This window comes from Bidens hawaiensis, unplaced genomic scaffold (genome assembly GCF_021521415.1).
Source record: "Bidens hawaiensis isolate Kalapana, Puna unplaced genomic scaffold, B.hawaiensis_p1.1 tig00083812_1, whole genome shotgun sequence".
Taxonomy (NCBI): domain Eukaryota; kingdom Viridiplantae; phylum Streptophyta; class Magnoliopsida; order Asterales; family Asteraceae; genus Bidens; species Bidens hawaiensis.
The window spans coordinates 1-21,412 of NW_027504023.1; the positions used below are offsets into that span (position 1 = coordinate 1).

Genomic DNA, 21,412 nt, shown 5'->3' on the forward strand with positions numbered 1-21,412 from the left:
GTGCAAAAACTTTAAAAATAAAAAACAAATAACAAGAAGGTATTATAACCTAAACATTAATTTATTTTATATGGATTTGTATTTTGGTTGTAAATTTGTACTTTTGAGTATTAGTTTGCAGAAAATTTTACTAAAATAAAATATAAAATTCTGGGTGGATCCATCAGCCCACCAACCCACTAACATGTTTAGCTAAGTGGGTCGTGTTTGAGTCGACCTAGCGGGTTCACGGGTTGACCACCAAATTTTTATAAATTAATAAATGTTTTTTCTAACTTGAAACTAATTGCCTAATTATACCTAAATTAAAAGATGGAAGAGAAATAGGCTTTGTAAATAAAAAGTAATTAACGATATTATAATTGTACATTTGGTTGTAAATTTTTAATTTTAGTAATCAGTATGCAAAACTAATAACTAAAATAGATTATAAATCTCGAGTTAAATGGGTCATGCTCGTGTCAACCTACAAAAACTCGTTGGTCCTTGTTCAGGTGAGTCCGACATCACTTTCGGGTTGGTTTTGTGTTCGGGTCCAGCCCAACAACCCGCCAAACATGGTTAGCTAAACCGGTCGTGTTTGGGTCGTTTATTAACCTGGTAAGGTTTGTATTTGATTCGTTCATTATATTTTCTTAATTACCTAATCGACCGAACTTGGATTCAGTTTTTACAATTGAATTAGAGTTAATTGCTGATGTTTGTATGTTCTTTTGTAACTTTATGAAACTTTATTTCTTGACTGGAGGATTCCCGGGTTGACCATTTTATTTTATTTTTAATTTTATTATATATTAAAAATGTTACTTTAACTTACAAGTAATTGGCTATTGTATTCCCATAAAAAAATGGCTATTGTATGCCAAAAGTTAAATAAATAACAAATAATAATAGGGTTATATAACTCAGGGTAAAGTTAAAATACAAAGTACAACAAAAATGAGAATGGTGAGAAAGAATCTAATCAATTGATCTTAATTTTGGATGGTGGAGATTAATCTAAGAATAAAAATTGATGAAAAAGGCAATGAACGTAATAACCCACTTATGATGACTTTCTCTCTCCACATGCAAGGCACATGTAAATTCCCCCGTCATTTTAAAACGTATATAACTTTTTTCATACGACATTTTTTTATAAATTTTTTTTACCATAATAACAAGCGTTTTTTATGTTTAATATGAATATCATATTGTTATATAAAATAAAAAAAAGTTAGTGAGTTTTTTTATATTGTGTTATTTGGTTGTCCATTGTGTTTTTTAATTGAGTTTTTCTATGCATTGTGTTATAGATTTTGGTCATTGTGTTTTTCAATTTATACTCATACTAAAGATAAAAATAATAACAAATATTACATCATTGTGTCTTTTTGTTCGTTATTGTGCCTTTATGCTCAACATTTGTCTTTCTACTTATCATTGTGTTTTAGTTATTGTGCTCAACATTCACTTAAGTTGAGAAAAGCAGTATTATATTCATTGTGTATTACGTTCAAATCATTTTGTAATATGTAGATTCCATTGTGTTTTACGTTACAAGTCATTGTGTTTTATGTATTTACCATTGTGTCTTACGTTTGAGGCCATTGTGTTATATGTATTCAATATTGTGTGTTTCGTTTCAAGGTATTATGTAATATGTATTCATCATTGTGTTTTATGTATTAGATAATGTGTTGGTATTTTTCATTATATTTACATATTATTACACGACGGTGTTATTAGTATTTAAAAAAAAACACAATGATCAGTTGAAAGACACAAAGGCGAAAAAAAACACATTGACAAACAGAAAGACACAATAACGAAAAAATACACAATGGTAAGTAAAAAGACACAATGACGTATTTTTTTATTTTTATATAACAAAATCATACTCATGTTAAAGATACAAAAGGCTTGTTATTATGGTGAATTTTAATTTTTTTTAAAAAATATCATATGAAAAAGTTATAGACGTTTAAAAATGATGGGGGAATTTACATGTGACTTACATGTGGAGAGAGAAGATGTGTAGTATTACTTTTATATCATTTTTCCTTGGTCCCTACTTGACACATGTCAATTAATTATGGCTTCTCACACTTCTCATTTTTGTTGGCCTTTGCAGAATAACTCAACCCATATAACTCAAACCTAAATATTATATATGCATATGTATTTTTGTTGTAAACTTCTAATTTGAGTATCAATATGAAATCTAAAATAAACACGAGCCATTAAGACAATAACATACCATGCGCTCTTCGTTTAGTAGACCCATAAGTTTTGGGATAAGTTCCATGTCCGGGGGAGAAAACATAGCAGGGTTGCGAGCAGCAACCGAGGAACTCGGGAACCATTTTTGAGTGTTCCACCAATAGGTCAACCATGGTAGGTGGTGAGCAACACGAAGGCTCCATTGGTCCGGCTTGAACATTTGTGAATATACTTCCTTAGATATGTTTGATGGGAAGTTAGGCCACCAGTGATTAACTACTGGAGCAAAGAGTGCTACTCCTGCTAATCTGTTTAAATCACAATATACAACATTATCATAATTAATGCAAATGACTTCAAACGAAAAAGAAAAATAGCTACTGATAAGTTGTAGAGTAGCAATTTCTACCTATTTACTAGGGATGCAAACAAACCAAGCTTAAACGAGCTTGATCCCAAGCTTTACTTATTGAGCTCGAACTGGCTCACAAACCTAAATGAGCCCATTTTTTACATAAATTTTATCTAATATATTTAATATGTATTTGTTAAATTGTTATCATTATTATTGTTATCATTATTATTTTTATTATTATTGTTATTGTTATTATTATTATTATATATAAAATTATGATAAAAATAACTGAATCGTATATATTATGTCATATATGCAATTTTGAGCAGTCGCAAACCATTCATCAAACACTCTCCCATCTTTTTATAAAAAAATATTCAAAAACACACTCCATCCCTTCCACCATTCCACTTCTCTAACCCTAAATTATAAAAAGTTGCTATATTCACTTTTCATATATGAACAACTACTATTCATCATCCATCAAATTTATGTGACTGTATAAAACTAGAATAATAATACAAATAAAATAAGCATTTATGAGTAAGATAAAGATAAAAATAGCGAATGGGATATGAGGGGTTAAATGAGAGAATTTTGAAAAAGTATGATTCTAGTTGATTTATAGAGTAAAATACGGAGGAGGGGATGTGAATGCTCTAATAAATATACATAAAAAAGTTAAAAAGTATAGAAATTAATTAATAAATGATAAGTGAACCGATCTCGAGCTTGAAACTATGCACGATTTAAGCTCGATCCTAAAAATAAGCTTATTTAACAAATGATTCAACACTCGGGCCCGAGCTTCACTTATCGAGCTGGAGCTGGCTTGCAAGCCTAAACAGCGGCGAAGCTTGGACTAAGACACCGGGGGTGGACTCAAAATGTATACAAAATTTCACAAACGATGGGGGGGGGGCTCAATTTTAGCCGAAAACGGCTAAATTTACACTACGTATAAAAAATTTCGGACGGAAACAGATAAATTTACACTACTACGCAAAAAAACAGGAGGGGGGGGGGCACCTCGGGCCCTAACTAACCTTCACCCCTGAGCCTAAACAAGCCTTTTATTTATTATACTTTTTTATAATTATCATTAATATATATATATATATAATTAACTAAACAAATATAATATTATGTAAATTATAGAATTTTTAAGTATAAAAATACATATAAAATAAATTAGAATGCAAATAAATTATTTTAAAAAAAGTCAAATAAAGCTCTACAAGTAAAGCTTGAAACAAGCCGAGCTCAAGCATAGGCAAAGCTCGAGCCTAGTTTGACTCATTTTAAAACCCTACCAGTCACTAACGAATGAGTCAATTTGTGTTGCTTTAACTCAAATATTAATAATTCAAAGATCTATAAAGCCACTGCAATATTACTTTTGTAATCATAAAACTGAAGCATTAATTATTCATATATACTTTCACAAGGTATAGAAAATGTTAACGGTCAATCCATAGTAACAAAAGTATAAAACCCGTTTAAACTGAGCCTGTTTTGACTCATCTTGCCACCTCAAAAAGCATGCTTAAAAGGCTAATTTGACCAATACCTGTGAGGGATGTACTTGATGCAAGGCCAAACCAATTCTCCGCCCATAGACATTCCAACCACATAAAATGTAGACCCGAGTTCTAGTTGATCAGCAAGTTCCTCTATATCCAAAGCTAAACTCTTTAAAGTACGGGTAGGATGCGGATCACTCTCTCCATAACCAGGTCGGTCAAATGCAACAGTGTACACCTTCAATTCTTCAATAAGAGCCTGTAAAGCTCAAGTTTCATATTGATTGCAACAAAAACAGTTATCTTAAGTAACACCTTGTTTGATTTATGTTTCAAGTTTGTTTCATTTTGGTTTCTGGTCTTCATCCGTCCATGGTTCTATGTCCAGGATGGGGGGAGATGCACTTGTTTGTAACCAATTTTTATTTCAGTAAATTTTACCAAGGGGCAATGCCCTTTTACCAAAAAAAAAAAATTATCTAGCCCTTGTTTTAACTTAACCTCAGTGGCTTTCATTTCAAGTTTCACAAAAATGTAAATTTGATCAGTTTTATCTATTAGTTTCCATAACAAAAACCTGACTATCCAGTTATAAAACTCAAACAGCAGACACAATTCCAAAAGCTATTTTCTCTACTTGTTCTACTACAGCTAATTATAGGGGCTTGCACAAGACCGAAATGACCGAACCAAAATCAAAATAACTGACGTAACTAAAGTGAAATAACCGAACCCAGTAAAAAAACCAGCGGTTCAGTTCGGTTAGGTTTCGGTCCTGCTATCAACCAAAAATTGAGAAAACAAACTGATTGGAACCGAACTGATCCAAAAAAAATCAAAAGAAACCAATTCTAAGTAATTTATAAAAATAATCAATGGCATAGTCAAAAAAATTTTAGGTCTAAATGTATAATAATCAATAATTAACAATAAATTTAGGTTCAAAATTCTTTGGCCCAAACTTTTTAAGTCCAAATGACACGACTTAGAAAACAAACATAACCCATTGTGAGAACGAAAACGACCAGTTTTTCAAAAACTGAATTTTCGGTTTTTGGTTCAGTTTGAGACTAAAACCAACATTAGACCAACCCATGCACGCCCATAGCTAATTATCTATCTGACTTTGATTGCTCAATATCGCATACCCCCCCCCCCCCCCCCCCCGTAGTGTGTAATTATCTCAGAAAAGTGTGTACGTTTGTTTAACTAATCTATTTAGTGAAAAAATGTACACAAAACAACATGAAGAAAATGAAAGATCTATACTGGAGAGGCTACAGCAGCAAATAGATTATGATGTTTGCAATTGTCAAAACCATGAACATATATTATTTTATACTTGGCTGTGTCTTTCGGAACACCGTATTCTAAATATGACAAATGCCTTCCATCACGAAGCATAATCCGGGGAGATGTGATAGGCGGACCACCCGGAGATCCACATATCTTTGGAGGTGGTGGGCGTGTTGCTTGATAAGCCCATGCAAGAAGGCCCGTAAAGATAACCAGCAACAAACTCTTGAAAATTCCTACAAGTTTCCAATGAAATAAGAAGCCACATGAAGTTTATATAATCACCTAAATGGTGTTAAAAGCAAGTTAGTTATGTAAGATTGAAACTTGAAAGTGGAATATGAGTTCACACAGTTCAGGTTATAACCAAAAGTTTCTTGGATTGCAATTTAACAAACGCGCGGACATAAAAAGTTTACTTGCCTACTAGAGCCTATAGAGTAACATCAGAAAGTCTACTCCGCCACTTACAATACCCTAGTTTTTCACGTGCAATATCTTGATCAATTTGGCGTCATAGAGATAACATCATTGACCAAAAAAGGTCAAATTTTGACTTATTTGGGTCAACGATGCCATCTATAAGATGCCCAATTGTAGCATAATAAACTATCAAGACCAAAAAAAAGAAGATAAATCGTTTATGATCTACAAGCTGTAACCAAAATCCTATGGTCTAAACTGTTGATAGTATATTATAATATGCACAACCACTATAGATCCTAATAAACTTTAGATATCACTTGACATATGTTTAAAACCAACCATGAAAGTGTTCATATTGTCGAGATCCTGGTTTATTTCTGGATGAAACTAAAAAAAAGTTTCTTCATAAGTTGAATAATTCTTAACGCGACTCTAATGATTTTGAAAACACCTAAAAGTTATAGATGTTGGGTTCGTAGGCCTTGTTGGCCCGGTTTATTATATGAAGTCAAAAGAGGAGACGGGTGTGGGCGGTCGGGCCCAAGCCCGGCCCGGTTTAGATTTCTTGCATAATAATTTACTAACCCTAGTTCAGTCTCTATATAAACAACATTATGTACTTGTAATATTTGTCACTCAATAAAGATATACCTAGTTGCCACCCGTGGACGTAGGTCAGTTTAGACCGAACCACGTTAAATCCTCGTGTTCGTTTACTGCTTTCGTGTGTGTGTTCAGTTTCGTGTGTGCGTTTAATCCTAACAAGTGGTATCTAGAGCTTAGGTTCGGATCACACGAAGAACACGGGAACCAACCTTCCGCCGCCGCCACCCTGCTGCGCTAGGGTTCCGCCGTCATCGTTTTTTCGCCGCGAGAAAACCTTGCTGTTGCTATCGCAACACCGCTAGAGTCTTACGACTCAGCCGCAGGGAAGAAAGGGGTGATCTCCGGTAGGGTTCCGCCATACCCAGTCGCCGGAGTTGTTCCGGTTCGGTTTTATTTTTCGAAAGCATTTTACCACCGCATAACCATCGTGTACCGTTGTTTAGTTGTGGGTCAGACGCCGGAGTTTTTTGTAAGATATTGATTTTGAGGCAGAAGCTTAATCGATATTTTCTCACTAAGAGCGTGTGCTTGGTAGAGAGAGACGTGACCATGGTTAATTATATTTGTTCAAGTTGCAGCATACCTTTTGACCAATAGCCAGATTTGACCAAAATTCTTGATTTTTTTTTGTTTAAAAGATCAATTTTTTGTGTGGGCCAAGTTTTCTCTATTTAGGTTCGAAAGTTTTATCGGGCAGTTTAGCCGAGGCACAAGGACAAGATATTTTTTTAACAGTTTCAACGAGTCAAGAACGAGCCAATCAAGATCCTATTTTTGTTGAAGAACAGTTGAAGTCATTTAAAGAAACGGAGAACCAGTGCCAACCGCGTTTGTCAGGTTTATCGTTTCAGTTTAAAGTTTCGGTTTCTGATTTACAGTTCGTTATTCCGCTGCACGTATAAATAGGTTGATTTTTTTAACAGAGTTTAGTAGAACAGTTGTTAAGTTCAGCTCATGCCATTGCTGTATCTGTCTCTGTTTTTTATCCAGTTTTTCGTTTTAGTCATTGTTATGCAGAAGACGGAAAAGTTTCGATACAGAAGTTTGACGGACAGAAGTTTGGTTGGTGGAAGATGCATATTGAGGCACTACTTTGTCAGAAAGACTTGGATGTAGTGCTTGAGGATGAAAAACCAAAAAGTTGTCAGAAGCAGATTGGAAGAAGTTAGACAAGAAAGCTAGGGCTTGCATTACATTGTCGTTGTCGGAAGATGTGGCGTTTAACGTCATGAAAGAAACCACAGCCCGTGGTATGATGGACGCACTATCCAACATGTATGAGAAGCCTTCGGCAGCGAATAAGGTCTATCTTATCAGAGAGCTAGTGACAACTCGAATGAAAGAGGGTGGGTCAGTTACAACTCATATCAATAATCTTAATTCGATCTTGTCCCGCTTAGTGTCAGTTGAAATTAAGTTTGATGATGAAGTTCAAGGCCTCTTGTTATTATCCTCTTTGCCCGACAGTTGGTCGCAAACAGTGACTGCAGTTTGTAGTTCGTCTACAAATATTACTTTCGATGGGATTCGAGATCTGATTCTGGGAGAAGATTCAAGACGCAGAAGTTCAGGTGAATCATCAGGCAATATGCTAGTCACAGAAGGTAGAGGTAGGGGAAAACAGCGAGGCAGTGGGAGCAGGAAGAGGAGTCAGTCTAAGACTCGTAAGGATATTGAATGTTGGGGTTGTAAAGAGAAAGGACACTTCAGGAATCAGTGTCCGAATGGTAAGAAAGAGGTGAACGTTATAGAAGACGACACAGATGACCGGGTCAGTAGTGATGAGGCTTTGGTTTGTAGTGTTGAGAGTAGCGTTGATGCTTGGGTGATGGATTCTGGTGCATCGTTTCATGCCACTCACTGTAGTGAAACGATGAAGAGTCTTAAATTTGGGGATTTTGGAAAGGTTCGACTAGCGAATGATGATATTTTAGAGGTTACGGGTATGGGAGACGTTGATTTGATAACTTCAGCCGGTACTTCTTGGACTTTGAAAGACGTGAGGGTTATTCCAAGTTTGAAGAAACGTTTGATTTCAGTTGGGCAGTTGGATGACCAAGGACACGATGTTAAGTTCGGGAATGGGCAGTGGAAAGTAGTCAAAGGGAATCTCGTGGTTGCTCGTGGCAAGAAAATGCGTTCGTTGTATATGGTCGATATGTCACCGAAAGGAGTGGATCCAGTTTTGGTGAAAGACAAAGTCTGGTTCACAGAATCTCGTGGGCAGAAGAAGGTTCGTTTTACAAGTAACAAACCCAGAGCCAAAGTGAAGATTCAGGATGAACGAGCTAGGAAGGTTAAATCAGTTGGGGGACATCGTGACAGTGGGAGCACAGGTCGTGTTTCAGTTACAGTTCCAGGTCGACAGAAAACCAGTATTCCAGCTGTAAAAGTCTCTCCAATGAATTACTTGCTGAATATGGAGAGTGTTTGTTCTCGGGTTATCTCAGGATCCGGTAGTTCGTTTACAGTGGGAGCCGGTAGGGACAGAGAACGGGTCAGGGGCAGTTTTAGCCGTGACTGACGTGTTGGAGCTCCGGGGAGCTTCAACGGGCCTTCAGGTTAATTGATGAGAAGGCGGTGGCAACTAGAAGAAGTTTAATGTTCAGATTACAGAAGTACAATCAGGAGTGCAGACGAGAGTACTCAAGGCCTCCGAGTGGGAGATTGTTGGGTTCGTAGGCCTTGTTGGCCCGGTTTATTATATGAAGTCAAAAGAGGAGACGGGTGTGGGCGGTCGGGCCCAAGCCCGGCCCGGTTTAGATTTCTTGCATAATAATTTACTAACCCTAGTTCAGTCTCTATATAAACAACATTATGTACTTGTAATATTTGTCACTCAATAAAGATATACCTAGTTGCCACCCGTGGACGTAGGTCAGTTTAGACCGAACCACGTTAAATCCTCGTGTTCGTTTACTGCTTTCGTGTGTGTGTTCAGTTTCGTGTGTGCGTTTAATCCTAACAATAGATGGAATCACATCTCTAATAAAGTGATAACTAGAATCTAACCTGGATCAGTTTCCTTTATAACTTAACACTGAGCTCAATTCCTTCAACTTAAAACCAAAGCAAGAATTTTGATCATAAATTAGTTAGACATACCCAGTAGATGGGTTCGAATTCAAACTTAATACTGAGCTCAATTCCTTCAAACTGAAACCTATATCTTACAAAACACTAGAAACTTGTAATCGTATAAATAAACAATTAGCAGACCTTTGGGGAGAGTAGTGGAAGAAGTGGATTTGGGTTTCCTGGTGTGAGACCTGGCTGATGCAGCAGAAATCTTCCTGGTAGTACCAGCTGCCATTGTTACTGTTGTTGATTCTAGATCGATGGGGAAGAAGAATATGTATATATAATAAGCCCCCAATCAACCGTCCGACTGTTTTGCGCTGGCTTCACTCCTTTTGACTTGCTTAGACCATGTGTAGAATTAAATTATTAATTAAATCTTATTAAATACCATCACTCCTTTATGGCTTCTTCCACCATGTGTGATACGGACCCAATAGCAACTGGTCCACTGAACCGGCCCAAGAGAAACCTGAAGAAGCCCAAGAAGTTGTTGGAGTAGTCGTTAGTTTAATTCTGTACACGTTTTATTTTTACTGCATTGTTGCATTTGATTTAGTCTCTTTCACATGTTAAAATAGAAGTATTGGGTAGGTTACATGGATAGAAATAAGGGACATGACATGGTGAACATGCATTAGTGGCATGGTGGACATGTACTCCCAAGTTTGTTATTTATAGTTTCTTTTGCATTGAATGAAAAACACAGAAAATTGCCCCAAAATTGGATCTCTTCTTAATCTTGTTTCTCTTGGAGTTTTGTCTACTTACAGGCTGCAACATTTGGTGTTTTCATCTCCTTACCATGCCTCCTCGCAAAGACCAATCTCAACCGGATGACCCTATTCAAAATTTGTGTGAACAGTTCTCACAATTTTTCACCCATTACACCACCATCTCTGCTCAAATCGAGTCCCGTTCGGTGGCGCAATTTGAAACTCTTCAAGCTTCAATTCAGCAGCAAAACGAAACCACAAATCGCCTACTTGCCTCCCTCGTCACCGATCCCAAACTCATCAATAAACCGTCTGGCTCCCAACACGATCCACCGGATCCATCAAATCCCCGCCCACCAAAAATAAACCTCCCAATGTTTGACGGATCCAACCCGTTAGATTGGATTTTCCAAGCCGAAAACTTCTTTACTTACTACAACATTCCCGAAACCCGACGACTTTCGTTGTCCGTTTTCTATTTCACCGGAGAAGTGTTGAGTTGGTATAAGTATCTCTACAACAATAACTTGTTGGGAAACTGGCAAGAATTCTCAAGAGCCCTCGAACTCCGATTTGGCCCGTCGGATTACAAGAATCATCAAGCCACTCTCTTCAAACTTCACCAAATCACAACCGTTACCGCATACCAAGCCGAGTTTGAAAAACTCTCTAACTGCGTTGTCGGGTTATCTAGCGAGGCCCTCTTAAATTGTTATTTATCTGGCCTAAAACCCGAGATTCAAGCTGAGTTAGCCATCATTAAACCAACCACCCTACACCAAGCTTATGGCCTCTCAAAACGTGTCAAGGATAAGCTCACACTTTCTAAACCCGAACCCTTTCAACGAAATTATAACCCATCAACATTCACCACACCAAACTCATCTACTGTCACCACTACACCTTCAGCCTCCACTTCCAACACTACACAAAAATCCGGTACCCCACCGCTCCTAACCAGCCCTTCAATTCCTAAACCAACACTACCATTTACTAAGTTATCCCCAGAAGCACTCCAAAAAAGCCGCAGTGAGGGGTTATGTTTCTGTTGCCCAGAACGATACTTCCTGGGACATAAATGCAACCCTCCACAGTTCTTATTGATTTCCTATAACGAACCTGATGAACCACCCGATCCCTTACTCAACAACACCTTACTTTCCCTCACCACAGACCAAATTGATCACACAAAACCGAGTCAGTTCTTCTCCCTTTCAACCGCTGCCTTTTTTGGGTTGTCATCGCCACAAGCACTTCGGGTTACAGGTTTTATTAATAACCAACCCGTGCAAGTGTTGATCGACTTGGGTAGCACACACAATATCATTTAGCCTCGTATCATTTCCTTCCTTAAACTCCCAACCCAAAGCGTTTCGGAATTCTCTGTCATGGTAGGTAATGGCGAGAACCTCAAGTGTTCAGGCAATTGTCCGTCGGTGGACATAACGTTGCAAGAGGCGGCATTCCAAATTCCTGTTTTCATATTACCAGTAGAGGGCGCGGACATTATTTTAGGGCTAGCGTGGTTACGCACCCTGGGCCTCGTCTTAGCGGACTTTGTTATACCCCAGCTCACCTTTAATGTGGGCCAAAAGGCCATTACTTTACGTGGGGAGAGTCAAATAGCCCAGGTATCTTCCACGTAGTTGCAAACCCTAATATCAAAAAATTCTGTGGCATCTCTGCATGCTCTTTTTTTTCACGTCACTACCCCCACTCAATCTAATCCCCCACTTTCAATTACCCATGATGATCCCATCATCCAACAATTACTCACTGCATACGACCACCTCTTTCAAGTGCCAACCCAATTACCCCCGTGTCGCTCACAAGATCATCACATACCAACCATGCCAATGTCGAAGCCGGTCAATGTTAAGCCTTATCGTTACCCATATTATCAAAAGCAGGTTATGTCTAACCTCATTGCCGAAATGTTACGAGATGGTATTATCAAGCCCAGCCAGAGCCCATTCTCGTCACCTGTTCTTTTGGTTCGCAAAAAAGACGGGTCATGGAGATTTTGTGTCGACTATCGCGCATTAAACTCCATAACCATCAAAGATCGTTTCCCGATTCCTACCATTGATGAGCTCCTTGATGAATTGCATGGAGCAGTGGTCTTTTCTAAAATTGATTTGAGAGCAGGTTATCACCAGATTCGTGTTGCTAATGACGATACCCATAAAACAGCCTTTCGTACAATCGACGGCTACTACGAATTCCTGGTTATGCCGTTCGGCTTAACAAATGCGCCGTCCACCTTTCAAGCCACCATGAACGATCTGTTTCGAGACGTTTATGACGGTATGTTCTCATTTTTTATGACATCCTAATTTATAGCCACTCAAAAGAGGAACACTATGGCCATTTGCAACAGGTGTTTGAGAAACTCTCTCAACACAAGTTTTTTGCAAAACCTTCAAAATGCACATTTACCGTTCATACTGTCGATTACTTGGGCCTTATAATATCCGCTAAGGGTGTTGAAGCGGGCCCAGACAAACTTGCTGCTATTCAATCTTGGCAGACCCCTACCAATTTTACGGCTTTACGGGGTTTTTTAGGCTTGATGGGATACTACCCTCGGTTTGTCAGAAACTTTGCTCAACTAGCTGCACCTTTAACTGATAGCCTAAAACATCGGGTATTCACTTGGTCTGAGCAAAACGAAGCAGCCTTTACAGCTCTCAAAAAAGCTATGGTCTCATTGGTCACACTTACACTTCCAAATTTCACCAAACCCTTTGATGTGACCACCGATGCTTCAAACGTTTCCATCAGCGCCGTTCTCTCTCAAGAGGAACGTCCTATTGCATTCTTTAGTAAAAAGATGTGTCCGAGAATGCAAGTAGCTTCAGCTTATGCCTGGGAACTGTATGTCGTAACCGAAGCAGTTAAAAAATGGAGATAATATTTACTTGGCCGAAAATTTAATATTTTCACGGATCAACGAAGTCTCAAGCATCTACTTTCTCAAGTCGTGCAGACCCCCGAGCAGTATAAATGGGCAACTAAATTACTGGGGTTTGATTTCGAGATCCACTACAAGCCAGGTAAGGAAAATCGAGTGGCGGATGCGCTTAGCCGTTTACACACTTTTCAGTTAATGGCTATTTCTTTAATTGAGCCTAAATGGGTAGTGGCATTAAAAGAGTATTTATTAGAGGATATAAATATTTTGTAAATATAGGAGATTTAGTTTCCTATTATCTTGTAACTTCTCCCTTTAAATAGTGTTGTTATCCTTGAATGGAGGACACGCATTATTTCGATAACAATAAACACTTTTATGGTATCAGAGCCTTGGCTCTCTAAACCCTAGCCGCCGTCACATTTTTTTCCGGCCCTCTCCCTGTTACAACAGCCTCCATGGCCAGTGATAAGGATTATTCCTCCTCCTCTTCCAACAACGCTGACCCCAAGCCTTATCTTCATCCGGCGTATACGGTAACAAATATCCAAAACAAAGTTCGAATACTTGACGGCACCAAGGTAACATATTCATCGTGGGTAAAGTTATTTAAGTTGCACACGAAAGCGTACAAAGTTTTGGACCATATCGACGGCAATAAGCCGCCGGCAGAAGATGCAGCCGGTTATGACACTTGGCATGAGATCGATGCCCTCATTCTTCAATGAATCTATGCAACTTTGTCTGACGAATATCTGGTTTGAATCCTCGAAACTGATGCTACGGCATTTTCTGCATGGCTCAAGCTAGAAGGTATTTTTCTCAACAACAAGGGTTCACGTGCTACGACACTCGAGCACGATTTCATAAACCTCACACTTGCAGCATTTCCTCTTTGGACAACTATTGTCAAAAACTCAAAGAAATTGCCGAACATCTTGGTGACGTCGGCTTCCTAGTAAGCGAACCAAGATTGGTCATGCAACTTTTCCGTGGCCTCCCATCCGAATATGACGTCACCGCCGCCATCATCAACTAAACCTCTCCTACGTGGGATGAAGCTCGCACCAGCCTTCAAAAAGAACAACAAAGGCAAGTTGCTCGCCAAAACCAAAACCAGCCGGTCCTTATCACTACACCTAACCCGAACCCAAACTCCGACTCCACCAACTCAAACCACAACCCACCATCAAACCCTCCAACCACTGACTCCAACAGGTACCCCAACCACTTGCAAAACTCCTATGACCCCAACCGTGGTTACCGTGGTGGCCGTGGTAGACGAGGTGGACGTGGACGTGGGTACCGTGGCCGTGGTCAGTCGGCTCAATCTCAATGGGGCCAACAAAACCCACCTGGGTACCAGCCTACTTACGGTCAACAACCTCCTCAAAACCCCTTACCAATCTTGGCAGCCTCCACCACCCACACCCTACCCGTCCCAGGCTTGGGCTGCAAATCAACAACCACCACCCTATCCACCAGCCCAATACAACCAGGCCCATCTCTCATATCAGCAGGCCCAATTACCACCAATGCAACAAATCCCAACCCAACTTCAGGACTCAGCCGCCTTTAACGCACTTAGCCCAACTGATATAGGCACGACCATATCTATGCTGCAAATGCCTTCAAACGACAAATCGTGGAATATGGACACCGGTGCTTCCTCGCATCTTACTTCTCATACCAGTAAAATTTCCACTCCTTTGTCTTTTTCTTCTAGTACTAAACTTGTTAGAAATGGCCAACACTTGCCAATCACAGGATCAGGAAGTGCAACCCACACCATCTCAAACAAAACCTATCAACTTAATAATGTCCTTCATTCAGCCACTGTCATGAAAGATTTAATTTATGTTCGTAAATTTACTCGTGATAACCAAGTTAGTGTCGAATTTGACCCTTTTGGTTTTTCTTTGAAGGATCTCAAGACAGGAACTCTCCTTTCGCGTCATGACAACATGGGGGACCTCTATCCACTCACACCGCCCTCTTTTGCATTCGTCCCCGCTGCTACTCAGACCTCGTGGCACCCTCGACTTGGTCATCCCGGCGCATTTTAAGTTTTTTGTCTAGTCATCATAGTATTCAGTGTAATAAGACTACTAGTCATTCTATTTGTTCTTCTTGTCAAATAGCTAATAGTCAACGTTTGCCTTTTTATGATTCAAGTTCCGTTACTTTTGCCCCTTTTGACATCATTCATTGTGATCTATGGACATCTCCAATTTTGAGCAAAACCGGTTACAAGTATTACATGGTACTTGTTGATAATTACACACAATATGTTTGGATTTATCCACTACAATTTAAATTCGAAACATTCCCTACTTTTGTCAAATTTCACAAACACATTCACACCCAATTTAATTATCTTATTAAGACATTCCAATGTGATTTGGGAGGTGAATTCGACAATCACAACTTAAAAAACTTTGCCTCCCAACATGGCATGGTACTTCGTTATTCATATCCACGGACTTCACCCCAAAACGGTAAAGCCGAACGTATGCTATGAAGCCTAAATAACAATATCCGGGCTCTCCTCATCCACACCCGTCTCCCCCCTCCTTTTGTTTTGAAGCTCTTCACACCGCCGTCTATCTTCATAACATTCTTCCTACCCCTAAACTACAAAACAACACCCCCGCCTTTTCCCTTTACCAACGACATCCGACCTACAACCATTTGCGTGTTTTCGGATACGCATGCTACCCTAATGCTTCGCCTACCCAACCACACAAACTTTTTCCCCGATCCTCTTGATGCATTTTCCTCGGTTACCCCCCTAATTTCCGTGGGTACCGTTGCCTCGACCCAATAACCGGTCATGTCCACATTTCTCGTCATGACATTTTTGACGAGAACGATTTTCCTCACCCGGACACCACCCCACCCACCGGTTATAATTTTTTGGAAGACGAACCATACCCATTCCATTTAACGCGCTGCCATATACACCGCCTACCGCTTCTCCTCCCACGCCTCCCCCGGCCCGTTTATCTAACCTTCTAAGCCCATCTCCACACATCCCTACTCCATCCCACCCGCCGGCCCAACAACCTACCCCACCCTCTACACCAGCAGCCCAACATCCCAACGACCACCCCATGCTCACCCGCTCCAAGGCTGGTATTACCAAGCCCAATCCAAAATTCAACCTCAACACCTAATCTGCTTCCACTATTTCCCCTCTACCTACCTCACACCATAAAGCACTTCTGGATCCTAATTGGAAACAAGCCATGATCAATGAGTATAGTGCCTTGCAAGATAATAAGACATGGGAACTGGTTCCCAGACCACAAGGGGTACCAATTATTAGATGCATGTGGTTATACATACATAAATTCAAGGCTAATGGGACTCTAGAACGTTACAAAGCGAGGTTAGTGGTAAATGGGAAATCACAAACTATTGGCATCAACTGTCATGACACGTTCAGCCCGGTCGTTAAGCCTGCATCCATTCGCACTGTTTTAAGCTTAGCAGTGTCTAGAAAGTGGCCCATTCACCAGTTGGACGTCAAAAATGCCTTCCTACATGGGAACTTGGAAGAAACAGTCTTCATGCATCAGCCTCCGAGATTTGTAGATCGTAATCTTCCAGGTCACGTTTTCCGTCTTACCAAGTCATTGTATGGCCTGAAACAAGCCCCGCGGGCATGGTATACCTTTTTTTCGACCCACTTGCTCTTGCATGGGTTTCGGATTAGTATTTATGACTCGTCACTCTTCATTTATCAGCGAGGGAACTACATAGCCTACCTTCTTTTGTACGTTGATGATATCATCCTAATCGCCTCGGATCCCACTCTATTGACTTCGATCATTACCATGTTGTCTAGATAATTCGCAATGAGTGATTTGGGTCCTTTACACCACTTTTTGGGCATTACAGCTACTCGACACACCAACGGTTTGTTCTTATCTCAGTCCCAATACACTCGTGATATTCTTCATCGGGAAAACATGACGGGCTGTAAACCATGTGCTACCCCGTTTGATACAACCTCCAAATTAAGTGCCACAGATGGGGATCCAATTGAGGATGGCCCTATTTATCGTAGTCTCGCTGGTGCGCTTCAATACTTAACATTCACAAGACCGGACATCACTTATGCAGTTCAACAGGTCTGTTTGTTTATGCTTGCCCCACGCGAGCCACACTTAGCATTTCTTAGACGGATATTGCGGTATCTTCAGGGCACTCTTGACTTTGGTCTACATCTCTCGGCATCCTCCTCCACGGCCCTTACTGCCTACTCCGATGCCAATTGGGGCGGCTGTCCCGATTCTCGCAGGTCAGCATCCGGGTATTGCATATTCATGGGTGATAATCTCATCTCTTGGTCTTCGAAACGACAACCTACCATCTCTCTATCGAGTGCCGAGGCAGAATACCAGGGCTTAGCTAACGCTGTGGCCGAGACCAGTTGGCTTCGCAATCTTCTTCTTGAGCTACGGGTACCAGTTTTGAAAGCCATCATTGTGTATTGTGATAATGTCTCCGTCGTTTATTTCTCTAAAAACTCGGTTCAGCATCAGCGTACTAAGCATGTTGAAATGGACATTCATTTTGTTCGGGGAAAGGTGCAAATCGGCCATATAAAAGTTTTTCACGTGCCCTCCGCTTCTCAATATGCAGATATCTTCACCAAAGGTCTTCCACGTACACTCTGTGAGGAATTTCAGTCCAGTCTGAAAGTTCATGTGCATAGCCATCAAACTGCGGGGGACTATTAGAGGATATAAATATTTTGTAAATATAGGAGATTTAGTTTCCTATTATCTTGTAACTTCTCCCTTTAAATAGGGTTGTTATCATTGAATGGAGGACACACATTATTTCGATAACCATAAACACTTTTAGTATTATGGCACATCAGAAGGGAAGGCATTAATAGACAAGTGTTTGGCTAGGTCCACATCTCAGTTCATAATGAAAGATGGCCGTTTGTACCACTTAGCCAAAATTTTTATTCCGTTTAATCCACAACCGAGATACTTATTGCTTCAAGAATTTCATGCTTCACAAGCAGGTGGCCATTCGGGTATTCGGGTAACTATTAAACGCTTAGCAGCAGCATTTTCTTGGCCAAAATTAAAGGGGGATGTTACAACTTCATTCGCCAATGTCAAATCTGCCAACAAATCAAATACCTAAACCACAAACCATACGGTCTTTTACAACCCTTACCTATACCATCTAACGTTTGGCAAGACGTGTCAATGGATTTCATTACAAACTTACCCCTTTCACAAGGAAAATCCGCCATTTGGGTCATCGTAGACCGTTTCACAAAGTTTTCACACTTCATTCCGTTACCACCCCATTTTGGAGCCGTCATGCTCACTACCATTTTCCTTCAAAATGTCTATCGTTTGCATGGATTGCCCCGGAGCATTGTCACGGATAGAGATCCGATTTTTCTTAGCACATTTTGGAGGGAACTTTTAAACAAATTGTAACAAATCTCAAGTTTTCAACGGCTTATCATCCACAGTCGGACGGCCAGACCGAAGAGGTCAATAGTTGTTTGCAAAACTTTTTTGCGTTCTTGTGCAGGTGAAGAACAGAAAAGTTGGAGTAAATATATGTACTTGGCGGAATATTGGTACAACACATCATACCATTCAGCGATAAATATGAGCCCATTTCAAGCATTATATGGGCAAGAAATTCCTGATGTGGTCTGATATAAACCAGGTTCCTCGAAAAATCCTTCCATTGATGTCACACTTAATGAACTTCAGCTGTTACGATCGGTGTTGAAACAAAATTTAAAGCGGGCTCAACAACGTATGGTAGCATTAGCTAATGCACATCGGCTGGATAAATAATTTAAAGTGGGAGATATCGTTTTTCTACGACTCCAGGATTATCGACAGAAGTCTGTTGAATACCGGGTGCTAAGAAGCCGTCAAAAAGATTTTTCGGGCCTTTTAAAGTGATTGAAAGAATTGGAAAGGTCGCATATAAACTGCAGTTACCGCCGGATGCAAAAATACATCCGGTCTTTCATGTGTCTCTGTTACGTGAAGCGAAAGGGGAGCCGGATCCAATCCCACTGCCGGAGTTTTATGCAGGAAACAAATTCAAGATAGAGCCGAGCCAGATCATGGATCAACGGGTTGTTATGGAGAAACGGGAACTCTTAGTCACTTGGAAAGATTGTAACTTAGCTGAAGGGACTTGGGAAGGATTTGAAGACTTTTGCAGCCGTGTTCCGGATTTCAACGTCGAGCTCGAGGACGAGCTCATTCAGAAGGGGAAGGCGGTTGATACGGACCCAATAGCAACTGGCCCACTGAACCGGCCCAATAGAAACCTGAAGAAGCCCAAGAAGTTGTTGGAGTAGTCGTTAGTTTAGTTCTGCACATGTTTTATTTTTACTGCATTGTTGCATTTGATTTAGTCTCTTTCACATGTTAAAATAGAAGTAGTGGGTAGGTTGCATGGATAGAAATAAGGGACATGACATGGTGAACATGCATTAGTGGCATGGTGGACATGTACTCCCAAGTTTGTTATTTATAGTTTCTTTTGCATTGAATGAAAAACACAGAAAATTGCCCCAAAATTGGATCTCTTCTTAATCTTGTTTTTCTTGGAGTTTTGCCTACTTACAGGCTGCAACAATGTGTCGAGTGATGGTTTAACCAAGTTATTTCATTTTTTCTTCTCTCTTTCGTGTAAGATTTTTTAAAAGTTAATAAGATGCCAGCATAACATATTAACTACGTCAAGTCGATAACGAATCTCATGTGATCGGGTGCAACTTTGTTAGGTGTGATAAAGAGCTTCGAATGGAATTACTGGTTTCGATTTAAAGTATGTTGGTTTTTGTGGAGATTGATCTAAAGTTAATAACATGTTAACCAACTCAAGTCAATGAGGAGTCTCACGCAATCGGGTACGACTTATTTAAGTGCGGTAAGGAGCTTTAAATGAAATAACTTTGTTTGTTCAAAGTATGTTGTTTTTACGTAAAGATTGTTTCAAACTAGAATTGCATTATCTACTAATTTAGTTTTTATATCGATTATATGTAATCTATATTTTGTGAGTTACGCTCCCTTGGAACAAAACTATTGATCATGTATTTGTAACATGTTCATTTGCAAAATATATACCGATACGGTACGGTGTTGTTGAAGTTTCTCAAGTGATCAAGAAATTATGCAAATGGTTGTAATATTGAAAGAGGTCCTAATCAGAAAAATAAATGGAAACTTAATTATGCCATCCTATGTGCATATCTATAGTTTATATGGAAAGCAAGAAACACATTAATGTGTAACAAAGTTCGATATTGTCACTCTAAATCAATTGAAGAGATCAAAACAAGGTTTTAATGGTCTTGCAACCCTTGGTGTCTCTTTTCAAAATGTTAGTTGGTTTCCGTTCTTATATTTTTGTTCACTAGTAAATAATTTTGTTTTGTTTGATCTTTTAGTTATATGGGTATATCTTCCCGCTAGCTTTGTTCTTCTTTATTTATGTATTTATTTATTCTGACCGACCAATATATTTTAAAAGAACAAAATGCACCTAGTAAGAAGTTGGACATACAAAGAACCAAATAAATAAAACATTAAGGAAAACAAGAAATTGAACTAACACCAAACAAAGATCCAATACAAATTGAAGCCTCTAACTATGAAAGGCACAATATCGGTGATTTACAACACTAAGTTTCTTAGTCGATAATTGGCGAATTCGATCTTTGCTTAATCCACATAAACATATTAACTTTTACGTCCACAAGGATCTTCGAGAGAGGATTGTAGAAAACTATATGAGGATGAATAGTTTTTCTGATCCTTTAACCTAATTTTAACGATCTAGTGACTTTGTTAAACTTTTTTCACAACGTATAAAAACAAATGCAAATAAGTAAAGAGTTAAGGGTTATAAATGACATAAACGGATTTATAGAGGTTTAAGTGAAAGTTAAATAATTCACTCTAATTCCTCTCCCAGATCGAGAGTTTTCTTCACTAGTCGTATCCCAAAAATGGTAAGGATCACAAATACAAACGTGTCACTCTTCAAAGGAAAAGAAGTGATAACCTTCTTCACCAAGCACATCAAGTACTTATCTTTACAATCTCTTCTAATTTCATTATATCATAATAGTAATCCTTTACCTAACAGCTAATTAACTCTATATGAAGGTATAGTTCCCAACCCAATACAAAAGAACACTATGTCAAGATAGTGTGTTCCCCTCTCAACTTATCAACTGAATGATAAATCGTCACTTGTCAAAACACTAGAACAACCCCTA

General features: G+C 39.3%; 1 protein-coding gene and 1 long non-coding RNA gene across 2 annotated transcripts; both read right to left on the reverse strand.

The window, feature by feature from the left end:
* Positions 1-2,203: 2,203 nt before the first annotated feature.
* Positions 2,204-9,766, reverse strand: LOC143607582 (uncharacterized). The gene is made up of 4 exons (XM_077082977.1): positions 9,628-9,766; positions 5,350-5,612; positions 4,128-4,339; positions 2,204-2,510 (listed from the first exon to the last, which is right to left on the reverse strand). The coding sequence occupies exons 1-4, from the start codon at positions 9,719-9,721 to the stop codon at positions 2,204-2,206; spliced, it is 876 nt and encodes a 291-aa protein (XP_076939092.1). The 5' UTR covers positions 9,722-9,766.
* A 500-nt stretch (positions 9,767-10,266) lies between these two features.
* Positions 10,267-13,310, reverse strand: LOC143607583 (uncharacterized). The gene is made up of 3 exons (XR_013148996.1): positions 12,976-13,310; positions 12,044-12,298; positions 10,267-11,117 (listed from the first exon to the last, which is right to left on the reverse strand). It is a non-coding gene; the product is annotated as an uncharacterized LOC143607583 (long non-coding RNA).
* Positions 13,311-21,412: the final 8,102 nt, after the last annotated feature.